Source organism: Dendropsophus ebraccatus, chromosome 4 (genome assembly GCF_027789765.1).
Source record: "Dendropsophus ebraccatus isolate aDenEbr1 chromosome 4, aDenEbr1.pat, whole genome shotgun sequence".
Taxonomy (NCBI): domain Eukaryota; kingdom Metazoa; phylum Chordata; class Amphibia; order Anura; family Hylidae; genus Dendropsophus; species Dendropsophus ebraccatus.
The window spans coordinates 21,507,873-21,532,730 of record NC_091457.1 but is presented as its reverse complement, the minus strand read 5'-3'; the positions used below and the strand labels follow the sequence as shown (position 1 = coordinate 21,532,730).

General features: G+C 44.5%; 1 protein-coding gene across 3 annotated transcripts in view; it reads right to left on the bottom strand.

Moving 5' to 3' along the window:
• SPTBN2 (spectrin beta, non-erythrocytic 2) overlaps positions 1-24,858 on the bottom strand; it is a 158,252-nt gene that overhangs the window by 67,796 nt on the left and 65,598 nt on the right. For 2 of the 3 annotated variants that reach the window (XM_069965239.1, XM_069965238.1), the window contains exon 2: positions 20,794-21,020. In XM_069965239.1, the coding sequence (XP_069821340.1) occupies positions 20,794-20,953 (160 nt within the window). In that variant the 5' untranslated portion in view covers positions 20,954-21,020. Of the gene's footprint in view, positions 1-3,440; positions 3,449-20,793; positions 21,021-24,858 lie in introns of all 3 variants that reach the window. The other variant, XM_069965241.1, reaches the window with a different exon arrangement.

The following is a 24,858-nucleotide window of genomic DNA, read 5'->3' as shown; positions in this document are numbered from 1 at the left end:
CTGAATACACACGGTTGTGGCCATGTTCGGCGTAGTCCTCTGAATACACACGGTTGTGGCCATGTTGGGCGTAGTCCTCTGAATACACACGGTTGCGGCCATGTTGGGCGTAGTCCTCTGAATACACACGGTTGCGGCCATGTTGGGCGTAGTCCTCTGAATACACCTGGTTGTGGCCATGTTGGGCGTAGTCCTCTGAATACACACGGTTGTGGCCATGTTGGGCGTAGTCCTCTGAATACACACGGTTGTGGCCATGTTGGGCGTAGTCCTCTGAATACACACGGTTGCGGCCATGTTGGGCGTAGTCCTCTGAATACACATGGTTGTGGCCATGTTGGGCGTAGTCCTCTGAATACACACGGTTGCGGCCATGTTGGGCGTAGTCCTCTGAATACACATGGTTGTGGCCATGTTGGGCGTAGTCCTCTGAATACACACGGTTGCGGCCATGTTGGGCGTAGTCCTCTGAATACACACGGTTGCGGCCATGTTGGGCGTAGTCCTCTGAATACACACGGTTGCGGCCATGTTGGGCGTAGTCCTCTGAATACACACGGTTGTGGCCATGTTGGGCGTAGTCCTCTGAATACACACGGTTGTGGCCATGTTGGGCGTAGTCCTCTGAATACACACGGTTGTGGCCATGTTGGGCGTAGTCCTCTGAATACACACAGTTGTGGCCATGTTGGGCGTAGTCCTCTTAATACATACGGTTGTAGCATGTATGTTGGGCGTAGTCCTCTGAATACACACGGTTGTAGCATGTATGTTGGGCTTATGTTACGTTTACACGGAGCGATAATTCGTCCAATCGATCGTTTAACGATTTTGAAGCAACGATTTGGTTTTTATAACGATCAGCGTTAAGACGAATAAATCGTTAGAAAAATCATTTGAAAATTCGTTAGATAAATCGTTATTGCGATTGTTTTTAAGACTGCTGAAGCCCATCTTTTCCATAGGGTAAATCAGTGAAACACACAAAGCGATCTGCGAACGACGATTTAAGAACATGTTTAAAGATCAAAATGAACGATTTCTTGCTCTTCGCTTGATCGTTTGCTGTGTTTACACAGTACGATAATCACTCAAATGCGATCATTTACACGGAACGATTATCGTTCGAATTTTCGCATAAACGCAGCATTAGCCCTCTTAATACACATGGTTGTAGTGTGTATGTTGGATATACTAGCGACGTGATATATATATCTATCCCTCTAGCAGACCCATGTCGGCATCCTGTCTCGTGGCTTTCACTTGTTGTTGATTACTTGCCACTTACCTTGTTTGTTCCCCCTTGAGTGATAAATGACAGGAATGTGGAATGAGCAGACGTCCCCCCTCCCCCTATAGTACAGACCCCTAAACACAGACTCCGCAGCTCACACCTCATCCCACATCCAAAAGTAAACAGACCTTTTATCCTGCAATTGTTGAGCAATTTACCCCGTCCCATCCAGACCTGCACAAACACAGGGTGAGGGGCTGCGCTGTCCTTGGCCGCCTCACTTGCAAATCGGCAACAACGGCCATGATTAATACAAAACTTAGGTTGTGTGAACATGGCCTATGGCTGTAATGGTGCATTTACACAGACAGATTTATCTGACAGATTTTTTTTTTTTTTTAAGCCAAAGCCAGTAATGGATTTGAAAAGAGAAATCTTGGTCTTTCCTTTATGACCTGTTCTGTTGATAGTCTGTCCCTGGCTTTTGCTTCAAATATCTGTCACATAAATCTGTCTGTGTAAACCAACACTTAGATTCCTTAGGGCGGCATCCAACTTCTCCAGATGGCAGGAGTCACATTCCGATGCACAAAAGTTGCCAAACCTGAACTTTCAGCAAGTTTACTAAAAATTATTTAGGAATGTCTGAAGTGCCTGCATAGTGTGCCCAGCGTCAAAGTACACAATGCCTTTTAGCGGAGGAGGGGGGACCCTATTAGACAGTCCAATGCTCACTGTGAAGGAGAGCCAATCTCGTAGATCAGTGCTCGTTCACAAAGCCTATAACAGTCTTCCAGTACTTATCAGCTGCTGTATGCCCTGCAGGAAGTGGTGTATTCTTTCCAGTCTGGCACACTGCTCTCTGCTGCCACCTCTGTCCATGTCAGGAACTGTCCAGAGTAGTAGCAAATCCCCATAGAAAACCTTTCCTGCTCTGGACAGTTCCTGTCAAGATATGAGAGCACTGTGTAGGGGCTATTACACACTACGGAATCCAGGCATATCACCTGCCACAGATTCCGTAACTCTCCTATGGACGCTGGCGGGCACGCGCATCTCCTCTGGTCTGGTCAATGGTTTGCCAGATTATGCAGATTCATTCTTCGAGCGGAAGACTGAATCTGGCACAACATAGAATGAAGCCTATGGGACCAGCGGAGATGCATGTGTCTGCCAGCGTCTGCGATCTCTGGAATCTGCGGTGGGAGATACGCCGGGATTCCGTAGTGTGCACATACCCTCAGACTGGAAAGAATACACCACTTCCTGCAGGACATACAGCAGCTGATAAGTATTAGACGACTTGAGATTTTTAAGTAGAAATTAAAGGGGTTGTCTGGAGAAAATATTTTTCTTTCAAATCAACTGATATCATATAGTTATATAGATTTATAATTTACTTCTTTTAGAAAGTCTTCCCGTACTTATTAGCTGCTGTATGTCCTGCAGGAAATGTTTTATTTTCAGTGCTCTCTGCTGACATCTCTGGCCGAGTAAGGAACTCTGTCTCGGTTTTATATGAATCCCCATAGAAAACCTCTCCAGCTCTGGACAGTTCCTGTCTGGGACATAGGTGTCAGCAGAGAGCACTGTGTCAGACTGAAAATAAAACAACATTTCCTGCAGGACATACAGCAACTGATAAGTATGGGAAGACTGTATAGAAGTAAATTACAAATCTATATAACTTTCTGACATCAGTTGATTTGAAAAAAAAAAAAAAAAAATTTCCGCTGAAGTACCCCTTTAAAACAATTAGACAACAATTTCTCTGGCATACTCCTTTAGTATTACATATTGTATTCTAGATATATGGGCAAATGTCTCCTATACTGTAAGGATTTTCACAATTACTAGGCCATTGAACCTTTGACTCGGAACTCTAATACTTTATAACACACACCTCTTAAGATGAAAGATGTTCTGCAGCATCTGAGATATTAAGAAAAAAAAAAAAGTAAAAAAAAAATCCTAATACACTGCAGCTGCTGTAGAACCTCTTCTTCTTTTTTTTTTTTTTAAATAAGACGATATGTCATTGGAAAGTTTCATGGCCTTAACTCTATCGCTTTATATCTCTTATCCAGCCGCTTATTATAGCTACATATATGACTAATGGCTGAGGCCTGATGTCTGCCGCCTTGAACTTCCGAGGTCTGTCCTTGGGTTCCTTTACTTATTATAAAGAATAGCGATAACCCGCCACATCCGCCTCTGCCTTGACTATCCCTGGACTTGTGGAGTACAGGTCAGGATGAGGCCTTGCTCATACTCCACATACCAGGCATAGTTACAGCAGGATTTTCAGGCTTTACTATACATTTTGTATGTTTTAGGAGACAATGGTGTCTAAAGTTGAACATTGCTGCTCAATAACCCAATAAGTAAAGGAGACCTCCATCCACAAGTCACAATACATGTCTATTCTGCCACCAACCAAGAAGGTAGGAGGTATCTACTGTATCAGTAAGAAAAATGCTACCGGGTGAGAATCTTCTCTTCTACAGCACTGACTGAAATTCCTTAATAAGGATCATAGTTGTTAAAAATTCAGGGAGTGTATTTGAAGCATGTAAGTTGGTCCTACAAAATTATTAAATTCTTTCAAATCAACTGGTTTCAAATCAACTGGTTTCAGCAAAATTATATACATTTGTAATTGACTTCTATTTGAAAATCTCAAGTCTTCCCATATTTATCAGCTGCTGTATGTCCTGCAGGAAGTGGTGTATTCCTTCCAGTCTGACACAGTGCTCTCTGCTGCCACCTCTGTCCATAGCAGGAGATGTTTTCTATTGGGATTTGTTACCGCTCTGGACAGTTCCTGACATGGACAGAGGTGGCAGCAGAGAGCACTGTGTTAGACTGGAAAGAACACACCCCTTCCTGCAGGACATACAGCAGCTAATACGTATGGGAGGACTTGAGATTTTTATATAGAAGTCAATTACAAATCTGTATTACTTTCTGAAACTGACATGCTGACATTACAGTATCCCTGATTCTACTATACAAATGCGTGTTAATTCAAATGTGCATGGGGGAGGGGCGCCAATTTTGACAGTTCTGTTTTAGATTAACTTTAATGGTCTTAGATTATTGTCAGACGTCAATCTGAGGCATATGGGGCTGTGTAGAATGGCCACCGACTGATGATGTTGGTGGTGATAGTGGTCAGCTGTCATGGAAATCATGGCCAACCCCTTTGTTCAGGGAGAGATAAGCCAGCTTACCCCTGTCCTTTCCATAGAGAACACCCTAAAGCATACCGATAGTTGAATTTATATTGTGAGCACCAATGAGGACAGGGACCAATATGGGTGATGACAAACTGTGTACAGTGCTGCAGAATTAGTTGGCACTCTATAAATAAAGAGGTTGGCCACCTTATAGTAAAAGTATTAAGTGTACAATATTGGTAAGTGTATATACTGACAGCAGCTCCCTGTGCACCTCATAGAGCTAAACTCTTACTCCCCTGCTCTGTGGTCAGTCTGTCCATAAGATGGCCGACATGGAGGAGCATGTGACCATGCCCCGCCCAGTGTCCACCAGAGGCACATACAGGCTCAGTGTTGGACACTTAGGGGGCGGGGCACAGTCACATACTGCTCCATGTCGGCCATATTAAGGACATACTCACTACAGAGCAGGGCGGTACAGCCTGGAGGAGGTGTCTGATATTGGCTCTATGAGGTACACAGGAAGCTGCTGTCAGTATATACAGTGAGTACACTTACTAATACTGTATACTGACCTATTTTACTATAAAGTGGCCAACCCCTTTAAATTGTACAGGTCTGCTTTCCCCATATACACAGCCACTCTTGACCATGGGTGTATTTTATTATAATTTAGGCCTTTGTAACCAGGAGGTTTTAGATACAAAAGCCTGTATCTCAATCCAATATACGGATATAGCAGGAACCTCTCCCATAAGGGAGCCACATGGAGTCTGAGAACATGATCCTGTCCCTGTGCTAGCCCCAGGCGGCTGCTATATGAACTTTAGTTAAGGGTTGTGATAACACCAGCACACCAGAGAGAACATGTGCTCTTAGGTTGGGGGGTGGGGGTGGATGGGGGTTTGCTAATCTAATTACACAGTGAACCTATCCGGCCCATTTATCGCCCCTGCAGTGTATACCAGTGATTGGCTTGTAAATCAGGAAAGATGTACCCATGTTTATTCCTTTTACTAACCGTATACTGATCCATACTGGTTATGCAGATGAGGATCTAACCTCTGATCCTGAGATTTAAAGGGGGTTATCCAGGATTAGAAAAAAAACAGTTACTCCAGTGAAAAAAAATTCTTTCAAATCCTCATTCTTTCTGATGTCAGAAAGTACTATAAATTTGTAATTAACTTCAATTTAAAAATCTCAAACCAGTACTTATCAGCTGCTGTATGTCCTGCAGGAAGTGGTGTATTCTTTCCAGTCTGACACAGTGCTCTCTGCTGCCACCTCTGTCCATGTCAGGAACTGTCCAGAGCTGTCGCAAATCCCTAAAGAAAACTTCTACTACTACTACTCTGGACAGTTCCTGAAACAGACAGAGGCGGCAGCAGAGAGCATTGCTATGCAGGGACATGTACAAAGGGCTTTATTGCTAAACCTGCACTACATTGCTCTAAATGTTCAGGACTGGTATGGTTCCTAGCAGTTGATGTCATTGCTGGGAATACCCCTTGTAAACCCTTATGGTGATTTTTTTTCCCCAATACCTATTACATACTACAACCATAATCCTTGCTTTCATTTAATATGCAATGGAGAGCATGTATCATTAGAAAATGGCCTATTTTTCAAATCAAGTTTTTATGTTACAAATATTTTTAAAGAATTTTTATTATTATAGTTTTTTTTCATCAGATTTTCCATTTTATTATCTATATTATAAGATAATCCTGACATCTTGCAGTTTTCATTCCCACCACTAAGACTAAATCTAAGATGAGACTTCCTGTCCTTGTCTGTGATGATAAGGAGGAGGCTGCCGGAAAGTGATCTATGCAGAACAGGAAGTGTCACTTTAGTTTTAGGCTTAGTGGCCAGATTGAAAACTGCAAGTTTGTAGGCTTACTTTTAAATATAGATTAAAAAAAAATAGTTTAGAGTGTCCTCCTTTTTTTTTTTTTTTTTTTTTTTCCCCAGAATTTAATAGTTCAGGCTATTTTAAGAAACTTTGTAATTGGGTTTATAAGGCAAATATGCCATTTTCTGCATGTAAAAAGACTTTCCCCAGCCCCCCCCCCGCCTCTCTCTCTCTCTCATCCACTGCTCATTATCAGGAAATCTTGACTCTTTTACATCAGTCGAGCCCTGTCTGTTCTACGGAGAGGGAAGGAGGGAGATTAGTCACCAGCAGAGAGCAGAGAACGAAGGATTACACAGTGGGAACTATGTGAAAGCCGGTATTCAGAGGTCAGAGAGGTCAGTGCTGACTTCAGAGAAGATAGCCTGGTGATGTAGCTGTAAATTAACTCTTTGTTGTCCTGTTTTCTGCCTCATCTCCCTTCACCCCTCCCCTATCCATATACAGCCATGAATACGGGGGAAAGCTTCAAACTGCTTTTTCATGATAAAAATGCATTTTTCGGCTAATAAATCCGAATGGAAGGTTTCTTAAAATCGCCTGGACTATTGATTTCTGCAAAAAAAAAAAATTTAAACAGTGACACTTTAACATAAAACAATTTAAACAATAGGTTTAAACTCTTCTTTAAGGGACAGGCCATCATGTAATATATAGCTTTTAAAATGGCTACAAACGAGAGCTTTGCTGTAAGGCGGAAGAGTACGGAAAGGTAACGATGTTTAATGAGGATTATATTCTTGTGATTAGAAGCTTTTAATGTTCTAAGCTGCCACAGGAAATATTCCAGCTATTTGGGGTATTAATTAGCTTTATAAGAAGATTTCAGCACAATGTGCGGTGACAGATTACAGAGCCCAGAACTAACCTCATTCTCTTCCACTGTGAAAGGCTGCTTTGGGTTATTAAATTAGTTCAATATGTTGGGTGCTCAGGGCCCTTTTATAGTGATTATCGGCAATGAGTGTTGCCAGAAATGCTCATTTCAACCATAATCGTCCTGTGTAAAAGTACAGGGATACAGGGATCGTTCACACAACCTAGTCGCTAATGCCATGTAAAGGCACTACAATTTTTTTTTTTTTTTTTTTTCAAAAGATCAACATGGGATGTGATTGCAAGCAGTTTTGCTATACACTCAACTTTTCTATGTTTAAATCAACATTATACGTATGGCCACTAGGTGTCTCCCTTCACTGCGCATGTGTACAGCTGCTGCACATCCGCAAATCCTTGGGGTGCTTGCATTGTATGGTCGGCTCTCCTATCACATAGCACCAAAACCTCTGTAACCACACAGTAACTTTATACTGACTGAATTGTTGCATAACAAAGAGCAAGAGTTAATAAAATAAGTAGCCCTCAGTTGATATACAACCTGCATGATGGACAGGTGTCTTTCCTTGGTTGAGCGTGTAAAGGACTGGCACTTCCCAAGTTTTTCCAAGTTTTTTTTTTTTTTTTTTTTTTTTGAACAGAGCAAAGACCAAATATCAGCACGGAGGGAGCACGGGCCACCGTTTGGCTGTATGTATAATATTGATTTAAACATAGAAAACAGCAAGTGTATTGCAAACCTAACCTAAAATTTATTTTCATGACAGGCATGCTTTAAGACATCACTTTCCTAAATGGGTTGACCAAAGCAGATAAAACGATCGTAAGGGAACAAATTGGCTATTCACATCTGTCATATTTATAGCATGTCTACCCCTAGGGCCCACATCTATGTTAAATTTGAGGTTAAGACCAACGGGGGATAATTGGACAAACTAACCAAATGGACTCTTCTTCCTGCTTACAATAATTTGCCGAATCAGCCAATCACTGGGCAAGGTGAATTACTGCTGCAGGAGACTGGATGTTTGCAGGGGATCAGGGCAGGTAAGTATGCTTTATTTATTTCTTTTTGCAGCATCTGGGTCCTGGATTTCAGAGTGATGATGATTATTACATGGATACATTGTAGCAAATTACAGCCTAGGAGAGAGATTTGGCAGCTTAAGTGTTAAGCTCACAAAGGATTGCCGGACTAGATCACTTGTAGGAAGCCATCACATGATTTGTAATCATTTTTCTCTGCATTGACACACAGGATCTACTATTGAAAACTGCTCAACCTTTGCATTTTTTCAGGCTCTGAAAATAGTTGCATCAATAAAAGCCTAGAAATAATCCTCTAAGATTGAACTCTGTTACTAAGACTTGGTTTATTTCTGTGCTTCTCAATTTATCTATTAATATAACCCAGTCGGATATGTGCTGCAATCTGTCTGATGCCAGTGAACGTGTTTCTAAACATTTAGTATTTGCTTCTTAGCCACCTCTTGGTTTACGTTGCAAATAACACTTTCCCAAACCTCACTGGTGAAACATCTCTAAAATGTATTAAATGTTCTCTGTCATTTTAAACACCTCCCCTCCATGTGATATCCAATGGCATTCCTAACATATGTGTGAACCACCTTATTGACCAAAAATGACTCCATACATCCAGAATAAGAGTTCTAAAGTCCTGGCCACTAGGTGCCTCATTTTTATGCAATCTGCCGTCCACTGCCTGTTGTCAGAGGAAATCTGTCTCCAGTAACAGCTAGGTCAGGACAAATTGTAGGAAGTGGGTGGGGCATTATCATGTGCTACATGCATAAGAGAGTCTAAGAAAGTCTGGGCTGTGTACCTGCAAGATGAGCCAGTCTGCTGAAAATGATCTACACTGTTCCTCAAAGGCAAATGAAAGCTTCCCTTTCTTCTTTGACCACTCATATAAAGTTTATGAAAGCTGTTCTAAACTACCTACCAGTGATGTGATGTGATAGCCCCCCTTTACCTTTCCAACAGCAACAACAGTAGCAGCTCATTGCTAAGCTTAACCCTTTCCTTGCCATCATCCTGCTGCTTTTTCCTTCATTTCCCCTCTTATAGTACATTAAAAACCCAGTACATCAGCAACCTCTTTTCCCTCCACATCCAATATCTAGTACTCATCAGCCCAGCACACTGCCAGTCTGTTCAGTCCAGTCTACTTTCTCCAGTACTATAATGGTATAGCAGAGAGGACTATGTACTATGAAAGGGAAGCTTTAATTTGCCTTTGAGGAACAGTGTAGTTAATTTTCGGCAGACAGACTGGCTAATGAAGTAAAGTAAAGGAAGCCCTATGTGTACTAGTGACAAGCAGCCCAGAAATATCTGTGCACAATGGAGGGGGCTCCATAGCAGCAGTGAGAGCACTAACAACATCTTGTCACTACTCTGTAGGGTTAGGGTACTATTACATGGAATGATAACCGGCTGAATCGGCCCTATCCGGCCGATTATCGCTCCATGTAATAAACACAACAATCATTGGCTGATCGTTGATATAGGTTTGGACCTCTAATTGTTAGGCGCCGGCCACGCATCACTACGTGTAATAGCGGTGCGCGGCCGGTGCCTGACGATATGCAAAGTGCATACATTACCTATCCATGTTGCAGGGCTCCTCTTGCACTCTGCTTCTCCCTGGGTCCCTCGTGCTCCTGCTTCAGAGCGGCCTGTCTGAGCTGACAGGCCACTCAGCCAATCACACACTGGGACCGCAGCGGCCAGTGACTGGCTGAGCAGCATGTCAGCTTAGACAGACTGCTCTGAAGCTGGAGCACGAGGGACCCTGGGAGAAGCAGAGAGCAAGAGGAGCCCTGCAACATGGAGAGGTAATGTATACAGTTTAAGCAAGGGCTGCAAGGACATCGGTAACAATGTCCATGCAGCCCTTGTTAAACGATTATCGGGCTGTATAATAGGCCCAGTAAATGAGCACCGATCTAGCAGATACACTTGTTTACAGTTATTATCGGGCCCCCATCAGCCCGTGTAATACTAGTTTTTTTTTTTTTTTTTTATATTTTTAAATGATAGGTAACTTTAACAGAAAACACACGCATGCACTGCAAAAACATCTAACAAGATCGTTCTGCCTTCTGAGCGCACTGCTATGAGGATACTACCCTTATCATGTTTAAAGTGGGTATTATAGTGTTAATGAGTGGCTGAACATGTTCAATAGAACTTCTTCTAGAGCACTTCACTATACAAGTGCTTTCTCCGTCTAGCCTGGGTGACGTCTCTTTGACACTATGGCTGAGATGACAGGGTATTATCTATATATTGGTAGATTGTGATATATGTTATTAGCCTTATCAGACCCACTTCAGCCTAAACTAATCCATTCCATCTACTACAAACCATAACCAAACTCCTATTACCTATAACTAGCTGTGGATCCTAGACTTAGAAGAAGGAAAAGAGGAGGGATTTTATATTTTTTCAGTCCGGAAAAAAAGTGCACAGGAAATTCTCGGTGTTAAAGTACTGTATGTCAGGTATTTTTTAATTTTATTTTTTAACTTTTTTATAAGTTTATTAACTTTATTATAGTAAAAATACTTTTATTTTTTACATTGAGTGGCAGCAGGATGACACAGCCCCTTTGCTGCCACCAATGGCCGTGTAAGGAACTGCACAAGTTGCAGCAGCGCATGTAGCGTTAGTGATCCTGAGCTTCTCCTAATGTTTTTTTGTAATGCATGTTAGTATTAGAATTGACATTACACTTGGGGAAGCTGTCTGTGTCACTAGTGCAGCACATTGATGGACATTTTGCTGTGCCTGCAGCACTAGTGGCACAGGCAGCTTCTCAAGTGTAATTCTAATACTAAAATGTATTATATAGACATCAGGGGAGGTTCTTTTTTGGGGGATACCCCAGTTCATACTGCTTCCCCTGCCTATGTATTTTTTCTTTTTAACTATAATCTTTTTTTTCTTTAATGTTTACCAGTTTTATAAAAATTTCTTTGAACGTAAACTTGGTAGACCCTAACATGATACATTCATCCTAATATCAGACTTTGTAATTTCCTTTAGGTTGCCTGGTTTAGATTTGAAAAACTCGTTTTCACATTTAAACCGAGTCCATTCGGGGTTAATACAGATGGGACAGTCAGGCTATTCATCATTAGTGAGAGGAGAATGACTGGGATTCTCACCCTGGAGGATACAGAACAGCCATGCTGTACACAAATAGACCATTGATCTCAAAAACAAATTGAACCGTGACATCTGGTTCCCTACAGATTATAAGAAGCCAGAGGTCCCAGCAACTAGACAACCCGTGATGAACCTTTCTAACCTTATAACAAGAATAGATTGTCCAAAGCCGACATACCCTTTAAAATTAGAATATCACATGGTATTGTTTCCCTTCCATCTATCCAATAATTACCGGGTATAAGCTGGCAAAATAATTCTGTAATCTATCTGACCTGCTAAGATGGTGGAGCATGTTATATTTTCATAGGAGACTGAACTCCATCCTTGACTGATTTAGGCCTCATTCACATGACTGTATTTTAGCAGCTGTTTACTATCTATTATTGGTAGAAAGTCCTAGTCCAACAGTTCTATTCATTATATCCATAGTAAGGGCCCTATTCCACGGGACTATTATCGTTCAGATTATCGTTAAGTCATTTAAATCTTAAGCGATAATTGTTAGATTATCATTTAACGATGAACGAACGAGAAATCGCTGATTGTTTAATAAGACCTGGACCTATTTATTGAATAAGATGTCGTTCGGTTGTTCACAGTAGTGACGAACGCAATGGCGATGACAAGACGACCGCAAGAACTATCATAAGTAACGATTATTGTTCCATGTAAATGGGTGAACGATTTCAGGTCTTTTGCAATAGCGGTCGTTTGGATCGTTTATCATTAACGATTATGCGAACGATAGTCATCCCGTGGAATAGGGCCCTAAGGCCAGAATATAGACTCTAAAATGTGGTGACAATATGCTTTCCCTCCATTAAGGATCTAGGAGGAAAGGAGGATCAGGCAAGCTGAATCTCAACTGCCTGATCCTTCTTTTCACGCTAAAGGGGGCATTGGTAAACTTCAATGTAATGGTGGGGAAGTACTTAAAGCGAATGTACCACCAATACATCGCTTTTCTGATATTTACATGGATAGACTGGCGCTGAAGGGGGGATGCTAGTGCCGCGGTCCTATTTTCAAAACCGCGGCCCAGTTCCCACGTACAGTGTCGGTCTATTCCCGGGCACCGGCCGGGGGTGAGGCACTGTAGGCGGGCCGGCTGACCCCCAGTGAGAGGAAACCCCCACCCCTCTATGAAGCTTTTACATTAGAATCAATGGAGCCATGTCATAGAGGGGAACTCCTCCAACTGGCGCGGGCCGGCCCACCTTCAGTGCTGGTGCCCGGGAATAGACCAGTGCTCGGTAATAGACCAGTGCTGTGTGCAGGAACCAGGCTGTGGTTTGGAAAAAGGACCACGACACCGCCATCCCTGTGCCAGCGCCAATCTATTCATGGTAAAAACAAAAGCGATGTGCCAGTGGTACATTCGCTTTAAGGAAGGTGAAAGCTCATTGGGTGTTGGCTGCTATGTTTTCAGTAGGATCATTGGCATGTAGGAGGTTACATTACTGGTGCTCTTTCTGTCATGTTTCTCATTGGCACCCCTGCAAAGCATTCACATGGTGCCAATAAGATGCCAGTGCAACCAGGGGGTCCATGGCTTCCATGTTAGATCTACTATTACAGAATGCTATAGGCAGACAGTAATAGTAGATATGACTGTACACTGCAATATAACAGTATTGCAGTGTACTAGATAAGCCAGAGCACCAAACTGCCTTAGAAACTCGCCTTCATCCTCAGCACCACATGCTCTATAGCAGGGGTCTCAAACTTGCGGCCCGCAGGCCAACTGCGGCTCTCGGGACACTAGTTTGCGGCCCCCACCTCAATGGTAGCTTTCCTGTAAGTGCGGCCCTGACGCTGTGCTCTCCTTCGGGAGGCCGGCCGAACTGCTGCAGCCGTCCCTGACGCCGGTCCCCCTCTGCCGCGTCATCAGCTGCTCTGCCGCGATTGGCTGAGCTTAACTTTATGCTCAGCCAATCACGGCTGAGCAGCTGATGACGCGGCAGAGGGGGGCCGGCATCAGGGGCGGCTGCAGCTGTTCGGCCGGCCTCCCGAAGATGACGGAGAGGTGGGGGGCGGCGGCGGTGGTGGTGGTGGGAGGGAAAGTGTGCGGCTGAGAGGAGAGCGCCGGGGGTGAGAGGAGGAGGAGGGGTGTGTGCCCCACTCCCCCCAGTCCCCTGTCAGTGACCCCCCAGCTCCCCCCAGTCCCCTCTCAGAGACCCGCAGTCCCCTTTGTCACCCCCAGTCCCCTGTGTCACCATCCCAGCTCCCCTCTGTCACCCCCTGCGGCCTCCTCCAGAGATCAAGGAGCTGCATGTGCGGCTGAGAGGAGAGCGCTGTTGCGGGGGGTGAGAGGAGGAGGAGGAGGGGTGTGTGCCCAGCTCCCCCCAGTCCCCTCTTAGCTCCCCCAGTCCCCTCTGAGACCCCCAGTCCCCTGTGTCACTCCCTGCTCCCCCCAGTCCCCTCTCAGAGACCCCCAGCTCCCCTCTGTCACCCTCTGCTCCCCCAGTCCCCTGTGTCACCCCCCCAGTCCCCTTCTTGTGGAAAACCTGATGCGGACAAGCCTCACCGAGACTCTACCTCCAGCGGCCCCCGGGTAAATTGAGTTTGAGACCCATGCTCTATAGGGACATATCAGCATCTAACCTGCTGATAGTTTCCCTTTAAGTACCTACAATGATGCTTTCCATGAAAGGAGGACTTGAAATTAGCAGGGGGCCATTACAGCACACTGCTGACTGTGGGGTCAGTCAGGTAGAGAATATGAGATGAGCCATAAATGCTTTTGGCTGTCTCATGTCCTGCAATACAGAATCAAAAAAGAATGAAGTAGTCCCATCAAACCCAGGTTTCATCACTTTTCATTGATAGCCGCTGCCAAACGCTTTTTATCACTGAATTATTTCCCACTCCTCTTGGCATTACTGCCTTATTAGAGTCACATTGAAATTTGGGCATGAACTACTTATGTCAGGTTCAGCTTGGCATCTCCATCTGGTTCAAGTCAGGACTTTGACTATATCGGTCCTAAACGTTTATGTTCTTCGTCAGAGAATGAGATGTGGATTTATGCATCTGCGTTATCCTGTGAACAGATGACCGGACTCCTCCGTGAGTTTTCTGATATAGAACAGAAACCATGACTGTGTGAATAATGACGAGTGCGTCTGGTGCTCAGGATGCAAAGAGCCTCACAGACAGGTTGGTTGCTTGGATTATAGTCAGGGTCCTATTCCACTCAATAATGTAAATGAGCGCAGATCTGCTAGATCGGCGCTCGTTTACTGGGCCTATTACACGGCCCGATAATCATTTAGCGAGGGCTGCAGGGACATCGTTACCGATGTTTAAACACAATTCTTTACCTAAGCATGTTGCAGGTCTTCTCCTGCGCTCCTTCCTCCCCTACCTGCGCGCAGCAGCAGCTTCAAAGCGGCCTGTTTTAGCTGACAGACTGCTCAGCCAGTCACTGGCTGCGGCGGTCCCGGCCAGTGATTGGCTGAGCAGTCTCTCAGCTCAGACAGGCCGCTTCGAAGCTGCTGCTGTGCGTGGGACAGGGAGGAAGGAGTGCAGGAAAAGCCCTGCAACATGCTTAGGTAAAGTATGGTGCTTGTGGAATCGACAGTAGCCCGCCGTGCATCGCTATTCCACGCAGCAATTATTTTAGGTTTTAACCTAAATAAACGATCAGCCAATGACACGACCATCCGCTGATCATTGTCTCTATTACACGGAGCAATAATTGGCCGAAATGGTCTGATTCGGCCGATTACCGCTCTGTGTAATAGGGCCCTAAGCATTTAATTAAAGAAACCAGTAAAAGGGGTGTCCTGGATATATCTTATTATATGCAGATGAGGCTGCCTTACCAATCAAAAACGAAACAAAAATAACCTACCTTATTATGAAGTCTTCCAGCTTCCTGCCCATCGATGTCCTTGCCACTTCCAAGAAAGACTCATTGAGACAGCGATGTCACGCTCAGCCAATCACTGATTTAGGCGAGCAAGCTGTCACTGTCTAGATGGGTCTGTTTTGAAAGAGCACTGACCAAGGTAGGTGAGTTTGTGTTTTTTTTTATAATTTTTTTTTTTTTAATTCGGCCCTAGCTACATATAAAAGAAATATATGTATCAGGAGTACCCCTTTAAAGGGAATGTGTCATCAGAAAATGACCTAGTGTTTAAATAATGTTTTTATGTTAAACATATTTTTGAAGAAGTTTTGGTGATGTTTTTTCTAACTTTTCATTTTTATATAGAATAATCCTGAGATCTTGTAGTTTTCATTCTAACCATTGGGGCTAAAACGAAGCTAATGGGCCTATTACACAGCGTGACTGCAGTGAGCGGGTGAGTGCGGGAGGAGGCGGCGGGGAGCTGCGGGGGGGCTGCCCGGGTGATCGGCAGCCCATAGGATATAGCAGCGTCTGCTGCCGATGCTCCTATTCAATGGAGCGCCGGCAGCAGATCGCTGTTATCAGTCGCTTGTTTTTCAACATGTTGAAAAACAAGCGACTGCAACGATCAGCCGACATGAACGATGTCGGCTGATCGTTGTACTCTATTTCACGGGACGATTATCGTCCGTAGCGGCCGATATCGGCCGAATACGAACGATAATCGTTCCATGGAATAGGGCCTTAAGACTTCCTGTTATGTTTGCTGTGATAAGAGGAGGCTTCTTTAAAATGATCTGTACAGCATTGCAGCAACATGTGACACCAGTAGGTAGACGAGACAACAGCTGCTCACTGTGAAATGACCTCTTCAAAGGTCAAAAATATGCTCAGTAATGTTTCACATTCATCTCAATTATCGTCTGTGTCCATGAGGCTTGTTGTAAAGCATGCCACTAATGTTAAAAACAGCTCAGGCAAGATGGCAGCCCCCATAACAATGTAAAAAAAAATTACAGTCCCATAATAGAAACAGATTAGCATAAAAGAAGATCTAGGTGATACATTCCCTTTAAGGTTAACTCTTTTACTTACCGTATCTGTGGTGTCTTCATCGGGAAGTGTAGTTACTGGGAAAATATATTTTATTCCAGCACGTGAGGCAGAGAAAGAGCAGTCATCTGGCAGTGTGTGGGCCAGGACTAGTTACAGCTTTCTGCCCACCAGCGCGCTCTGCTGGGGTGATTGACAGGCAAAGAGGCTACAAACACGTCTCTCTGCTTGTCAATCAACCCCACACAGGAAGAGAGTTGTGACTAGTCACAGCCTGGACACCGCCCAGATGACTAGTTCACAGTTCTGCCTCAAGCGCCGATTGGTTCCTGTAAAACGTAAAGGTCCTTTTACATGGCCCGATGCAGGTCCATCTACAGAAGCAAAGGAGTGCTGATCAGTGAGATTGTTGATCATTTGCACTGCCTTTACAAGTCAACCGAGCTCCTGGGCCACACGAATGATCACTGTATTGTTCGTGCGGCCATTTAAATATATTGATGTCAGCTGCGCGTGTCCTGTTAACACAGGGAGATGTGCGACCAATAGCGGTAAAATTTAGCACGACAAGCATTTTCCTGCTCCTTGGCTGATCACTGACATTTTTACAGGGACAATTATTAGCCTAAGGGTCCTATTACACGAAGCGATTTTTAAAGATAAACGACTAACGATAAACGATCGCAAACTAAATTGTTTATCGTTAACCTGAAATCGTTCACCGTATTACACAGAACGATAATCGTTAGATATGATCGTTATTATGATGGTTATTGCGATCGTTACTATGATTGTTTATTCCTTCTGATCCCAGCAAAACAATGGATAATGTGCTATTACACTGAACGATTAGTGAAAAAACGCGGAACGTAAGCGAACGAATGTGGAATTACAGTGAACAATTAGCGAACGATTAACGATGATTTTAGGTTCAGATCTAAATCAACGACATACGAACGATTTTACGATCGTTGCCTGCAATTACGCAGAACGAGTATTGTCTAAATTCGAGCGATATAACATTTTTTTACACGATATTCGTCCCGTGTAATAGGGCCCTAAGAAGCGTTCCTTGCCGATAATTGACCCATGTACAAGGCCCCTTATTTTCACTTTAAATTGCAAAGACCCCCACTGATCACTATATGTAGCTTGCGAAAGTCCTTCACTCCCTCTCTAGCTACTTGATTCAACTTCTTTCAGCAAATGAGCTCCACAGACTTACAATGGAGTTCGTCTCCTGCTACAAGACTGATTGAGCAGCGAGCTGGAGCGTGAAGCACGCAACGACATGCTTCTCTTAGATGTACTTTTTACTCAAGTTTCCAAAAAAAATAAAAAAAATGTATTAACGCAACACGTTTTAGTGCTATATTACATTAGCGATCTCGTTGCTGCAGTTGTAGCTGGCCTTCATATGGTCACCAACCCAATGTGTGACTGGCCAGAGTGACACCCCTATACCTGCCCTACAGAAGGGCCTCGTCCTCAGATGGTTCTGGTTGGGATCATCTATCCATGGGAGGTGGCAGGGTATCTGTAAGAAGTGCCAAGATTGTGGTCACATCTAGGCCCTGTAGCTTAGAGGGACCTAATAAGTTCATCTCCTGAATATAGAGAGAACCATACTAAGAACCATGACTATTAGGGGACTCCGTTACCGATTCTGCATGGATTATCTTCTTAGAAAGGATGTCATTACTTTTCCACCCCCTCTGTATAAGAGGCCATTAAGCATACAGGTAGAAAATAATCCTTAAAGCGTAACTGTCATTTCAGGGCCATTTTTTTGAAAATATTAAATATCAACAGATCAAGCGATTTTAAGAAACTCTGTAATAGGTTTTATAAACCAAAAGAGTTTCCTTCTAGACTGAAAAAGCAATCTCCCAGCCTCCCCCCTCACTTCAGAAGAAGCAGGATTTCTGTGTCCATTATGTGGCTATGGAGAGGGGAGGGGCTGTTAGGAGTGAGTGAGCACGGAGCAGTCCTGCACAGCACAACACCCTGCAATCTTCTCTCAGTAAGTTCATAGATAAGCACTGACCTTTCTGACCCCTGAATCCAGCGTTTTAGGTGCCCAGAGCGTCTACAAACAGCTGACCTTCATGTCACCTCTTCCTGCTCCCTCATCTCCCTCGGCCCCTCCCCCCTCCATAAGGATAGAATGGAGAGAGCAGAGCCCGTCTTCACTGGCTTCTCTGTAATGAAGACGTGTTTGCCTGATAATGCACAGATAAGAAGTCAGGGGGGAGGCTGGGAAATTGCTTCTTGAGTACAGAAGGAGGCTTTTTTGGCTAATACTACTGATTTCTGCAATAAAAAAAATATGACAGTTACGCTTTAAGTCCTAAATTGTTGTGACTCAATGAGGCGTACAAGCTATTACACTTAATACGTTATACGTCGTCTATATGACGTCACCGCCGTTAAATATTCCTTTATGTGATCGAAACTAATAAGCAATTGGTTGTTTTGGTAACAAGGCGTTAAACCCTATATTGTGGAGAATGTTTGCTAAAGAACAGGGGGCAATTTGAATAGGTCTCCATGGAAACATTGTAGGATTTTGACAAAGAAAAGTGCTATTATTGGAATACTTAGCAAACACATTTAATTAAAGTGAGAAATCAGCCCGCACACGTGCAAGTCGGTCCCAGAGAAAGACTTAACTCTTCACATTACTTTAAAATATACAAAGGCGCTCAAATTCCGGACAGAAAAAACACAGGATGTGTTAAAGGAGTTATCCTAAGTATACATAAAGTGGGGGGAGTATTAGAATGGTGGTCCATTGTCCCCCATGTGAATAAAGCGGCAGATTACATATTTACTTATATTTAATTGTTTGCTGCCTGCCCTGAGCGGGAGAGACGGGAGTGGATGACAGGAGCGGGAGAGACGGGAGTGGGTGACAGGAGCGGGAGAGACGGGAGTGGGTGACAGGAGCGGGAGAGACGGGAGTGGATGACAGGAGCGGGAGAGACGGGAGTGGATGACAGGAGCGGGAGAGACGGGAGTGGGTGACAGGAGCGGGAGAGACGGGAGTGGGTGACAGGAGCGGGAGAGACGGGAGTGGGTGACAGGAGCGGGAGAGACGGGAGTGGGTGACAGGAGCGGGAGAGACGGGAGTGGGTGACAGGAGCGGGAGAGACGGGAGTGGGTGACAGGAGCGGGAGAGACGGGAGTGGGTGACAGGAGCGGGAGAGACGGGAGTGGTGACAGGAGCGGAGAAGGGATGGTAGCGGGTGACAGGAGTGTGAGAGAAGGGAGTGGGTGACAGGAGCTAAAGAGATGGTAGCAGGTGACGAGAGAGGGTGACAGGAGTCATGACAGGAGAGGGGAGAGGTGACAGGAGTGGGGGAGATGGGAGCAGTGACAGAAAAGGGGAAGATGGGAGCGGGTGACAGGAGCAGAAGAGACGGGAGTGAAAGAGATGGGAGCAGGTGAGAGGAGCGAGAGAGAGTCGGGAGCCGTGACAGGAGCGGGAAGGGGGAAACAGGAGCGAGGGAAAGAGGGGAGCAGTGACAGGAGCGTGGGAGAGATAGGAATTGGGGAGAGACAGGAGTGTGGGAGACGGGAGCAGTGACAGGAGCGGGGGAGAGACGGGAGCGTTGACAGGAGCTGGGGAGACAAGAGCGGGAAATATGGGAGCAGGAGACAAGAGTGGGGAGATTGGAATGGTGACAGTAGCGGGGGGGGGGCATCCGTGCGTCCATCCACACTACGACCTGTCCTATTGTTTCGCGGCAATGATCACGGCACGGATGGTGTGAATGTACAGATAGGATTTAATGGGCCCTAAAATTTTACGGGTCGTTTTAAAAAGGCCCGTAATTTTAGCCTGCCAACTTGGTACTGTGACTTGGTGTCATCTGTTCAGCTTTTCATTGGCTGTTGATAAAGAAGAGTCCTGGCATAACAACCTAGGGGATTCCCTGTGAGAAAGCCAAAATTCCTAAACTCCACTTCTAGATTTCATGCTCATAGCCCCCATACACATCAGAGAAAACTTTTGGTGATTTTGGCCGGGCCATTCCCTATTAAATGGCCCTGCAATTCTCTTACAACAGATAGTGTAAGGATCCTATTACACGGGGCAATTTTCTGACTGAGAAGCTGATGTATGGCTAGCTTTAGGCCATGGCTATACACAGTATTTTTGCCAAATTTTGGCACAATTAAACATTGTTCTTGCAGTTTAAAAAATGTTACAAATCGACCAATTAGCTTACAACAATATTTTCTGTAGTAGTAAAAGGGAATTTGCCGTAATTGCCATTAAATTTCGGTCAATTTTCCATATAAAACTATTGCTGAAAACAACTGCCATGAACATAGCCTTACAAGTAAAGATTGTTAAAAGTAGACAAAGTGCAAAGTTTTATGGGGGGGGGGGGGGGGGGGGAGGAGTTGACAAAAATTTGGTAAAAGGTTTTTTACAGTCAAACTCATTGCAAAAGTCATTTGACTGTGATGTGTGAACTCACCTTATTGAACATGTTGTCACACTCACCTGCAAGTGCTTTAATTCTGGATCTCTCGAACAGACGGGCAGAGCTATTTTCATTGTCCCAGTCATCGTCATTGGCCAGATCCCATCTGTTATTGATATCGTTGTATTGTTGTTGAATTTCCAAGCTGTCGTAATCCGTTGGTGAGAGTGGGCTACTCATGACTGCAGCGACGTTATCGGAGGAGACTACAGTATGAATGACGTGCGCTCAAAACTGAGCCATAGGCCTAGGAAAAAATAGAAAATTATGGTAAGTATGGAGATACTTTTAAAGAAGAGCAAAGCTATGGCTACAATGCATACAATATTGTGGCTTGCAGATCAATAATTTATTATTTTTTTCACATTGACTGGAGCAGATGTGGACAGCACATGTTGACACCAATGTTAGTATTGGTAACTGCAGGGCTGCTCAAACCCTGGCCCTGGAACAGTTATATATGGCTAAGTCTAATGTTTATTCTAAAGCTAACATGAATTAGAATAGACATAAAAGAAGGTTCGGTACTGCTGCATGCAGCACTAGCAATACATAGCCTCCTTTTATGTCTATATGTAACTGTTCCAGAACCAGGGTTTGAGCAGCCCTGCAGCTCCAGACAGCCATTGGTGGCAGCAAAGGGGCTGTGTTACCTTATCACACTCCTTTTCTTCTTTGGTGATAGCACATATTGAAAGGCAACAGTCAGCCGACATCGCTACAGAGACAGTCTGCTGCTCGCCACTCTGTGTAATAGGAGTGGTGGTCCCCCCCGTGTTATAGGACAGGCAGCGTGCGGAAAGTAGGAATGAAGCACCAAGATATATCACGAGTCCTACTGATGTATGGAAAGTTGCTTATAATCTGAGGTACACTTTAAGGAAAGTTACTTTTTCCGTTTCATAAATGAAAGGTAATGTAATACTATTATTTGTATTCTCTGAGTCCCAATGTAATATTACATCTGCTTTGTCTATGTTCTATGATTACAGAGGCCATGAAATAGAAATGCTCCTTAGAAACTCAACCTTCTAATTTACATTGAGAATCTGTTTCTTATTATTTTATGCCAGCACCAACAACTACTTGTAAGAGCTAAATTAGGTTTTGCTCCTGCTTTATTATTATTATTATTATTATTATTATTATTATTATTTATGTTTTAAAGTGCCCTTAATTCCAGAGCGCTGCACATAAAGTAAGGAGTTAAAGGGGTAGTGCGGCGCTAAACAATTATTCACAAAATAACACACATTACAAAGTTATACAACTTTGTAATGTATGTTATGTATGTGAATGGCCCCCTTCCCCGTGTTTCCCCCCACCCACGCTAGACCTAGAAGTGTGGTGCATTATACTTACCGCATCTCGTGTCGACCCCCGTCCGCCATCTTTGGACAATGACGTAGTCTTCGGGAGGCCGGCCGGACCGCTCCATCCGTCCCTTATGCCGGACCCCTCTGCCGTGTCATCAGCAGCTCAGCTGCGATTGGCTGAGCATAACCGTGCTCAGCCAACATATGAAGTGGCAGAGGGGGGCCGGCATGAGGGACGGATGGAGCGGTTCGGCCGGCCTCCCGAAGACTACGTCATTGTCCAAAGATGGCGGACGGGGATCGACATGAGATGCAGTGAGTATAATGCACCACACTTCCGGGTCTAGCGTGGGTGGGTGAAAGGCTTGAGAGTGCCCCTTTATCATACAGAATCTTTTTAGCTATTGTACAATAATACAAATATTATTGAATTACACATAGAAAACAAAGGATTGTGTGAGCTTTATAATATTAATGTTTGATAACATTTTAATTAATAACTATTATACAAACATTAACTGGCCGCTCTGTCATTGGTTTGGTAAGATCATTTCTGTTCTAGAGGCCTAAGGGAGAGGCTGTTGTCTGCTCTGGTCTATAGCCAATATCATCCTCAGCGCCCCCTACTGTCCATGTAATATTCCTGCAATTAGTGACTAATGCAATGGCTGAAGCCATGATCATTGCTTTCTGACATTGTGATGTATCAATCCTGAGTTACACAGACATAACTGCATTAGGCTGGAGACAAAAGTCTCCTAGAAGACCACATAAGCTTTCTGTATGCTTTCCAGGTAACAAAGACATACTAATATACTCTGAATGTAAATGATGGAATATATGTTAGACTGACCCTCACCGTGTTTTTGAGAAGGCCCGGAGTCATCTAGACTCCTATGAGATGATATGGCATAAGATAATATTCTGTCCTCCCACAGTGTTCAGTTGCATATAATTCTGTGACCAGAGAAGGTTAAGGGACGTATTACAGGCCCCGATATCTTGGGTAAACGTGTGAGATTGGGACTTGCCTACAGAACCCATTATACGGCTCGATTATTGTGCAGGATACCCGTATAGCCCTTGTTTTGCGGGTGCGTTTACACGTACAACATTTGCAGGGAATTTAACGCTGAAAGTTTTTTAAATTGAAGTCTATGGCACTCCATTTCCGCAGCGGATTAAAATTCCGCCTAAAAAATTATCATGCTATACACCTGTAAAAATTAACTACTTAGCTCCTGACACCGTGCTTACCTGTCCACAGTCCACCACATGCTTCTCAGGGTCACCGCACACTGACAGCCCAGTCAGCCAATCACTGCGCTGTCCTGCCGCATCCAGTGATTGGCTGAGCAGGCCATCACTGAGTTGGATCCAGAGAAGCAAGTGCGAGTGTGCTGGTGGAACGCGGACAGGTAAGCATGGTGTCGGGAGTAGTTAATTTTTGCAAGTCTATGGCATAATACATTCTCGCAGCAGAATGAAAATCTGCTGCGAGAATGGCCTGCCATAGACTATAATGATACCGAATATTGCCGTGGATTTGCTTTGAAACTCGCAGTGTGAAATCCGCTATGAATTCGTTACATGTGAATACACCCTAAGGCCATGTTCACATGGCGTATGAGACCACCAACCGTTCCGTGTCACAAAACGGCCGGTGTCAGAGAATATCATCCTGGATGATCTTCATTTACCATAGAATCCAATGGAGAGTGCGGCCGGAGCTGACATGTGTGAACTGACATGTCTGTACGGCCGCTATTCAATGAATAGCGGCCGCACAAAACTGACATGTCAGTTTTCCGAACTACCGGTTGGAGTCCCGGCCAGAGTGTATACCATGGGGGAGATGTATCAACGTGAAAATGCGTATTTTTTGTGGGAAATGGGCCCGATGCAAATAAATTTATTTGCAAATGGCCGTTTTGCGGATAAATTATTCGCATCAGGCCCATTTCCAACCGATACGCCAGGGGAGCGGGGAGGGGGGTGGGGTCGCGGACTCAATGTCCGCTTCATTCATCATTCTTTTGGCGTAAAAATAAGCAGGAAACCCACTCCAGCTCTGAGCTGGTGTAGGTTTCCTGCCTCGCGCCCTGGCGCGCGCGGCATTCATGTATTAGGCAGTCCGCCTCTACATAAATCTCCGTACGGTCGGAGCTGTGGGGACATTTTTAAGTGTGGCACAGAAAACGCCGGACTTATTATATATCCCCCTTTATGTGTATACACTCTGGCCGGAATTTCCATTTATTCACATAGAACGTATCTTTTGCATTAATCACGGCCGTTGTTGCGAATTGCAACAACGGACGTGACTTATGTAAACAATAAGTTGTGTGAACAGGGCCTAATGGTGTAAAATGATTAGGATGTTCTTACCTGCCCATGTTCCCCCGGAGTCCTCCACCTTGTCTGTAGCATTCCCTGGTCACTGCAGCTGCAGCTCACACTTCTGGTCCCGTCTTTGAAGCGACAGGCAGCTCAGCCAATCACTGGCTGAGACTGAACCACGTCACAGTCAGTGATTGGCTGTGCAGCCTGTCACTTCAGAGACAGGTTCAGAAGCATTGGAGGCAGCTGTGATAAGTGGGGAATCACAGAAACAAGGTAGGAGCACAGCAGGGGAGCAGGTAAGTATATGTCTTTATTATTTACTTTACCCTCTCATCAGCCGTTGGCCGCACATCACTATTAAACGCAGCAATGTGTGGCTGGTGGTTGGTGATTGTAAAAGAAGTTGAAAGACATCGATCAGCCAAT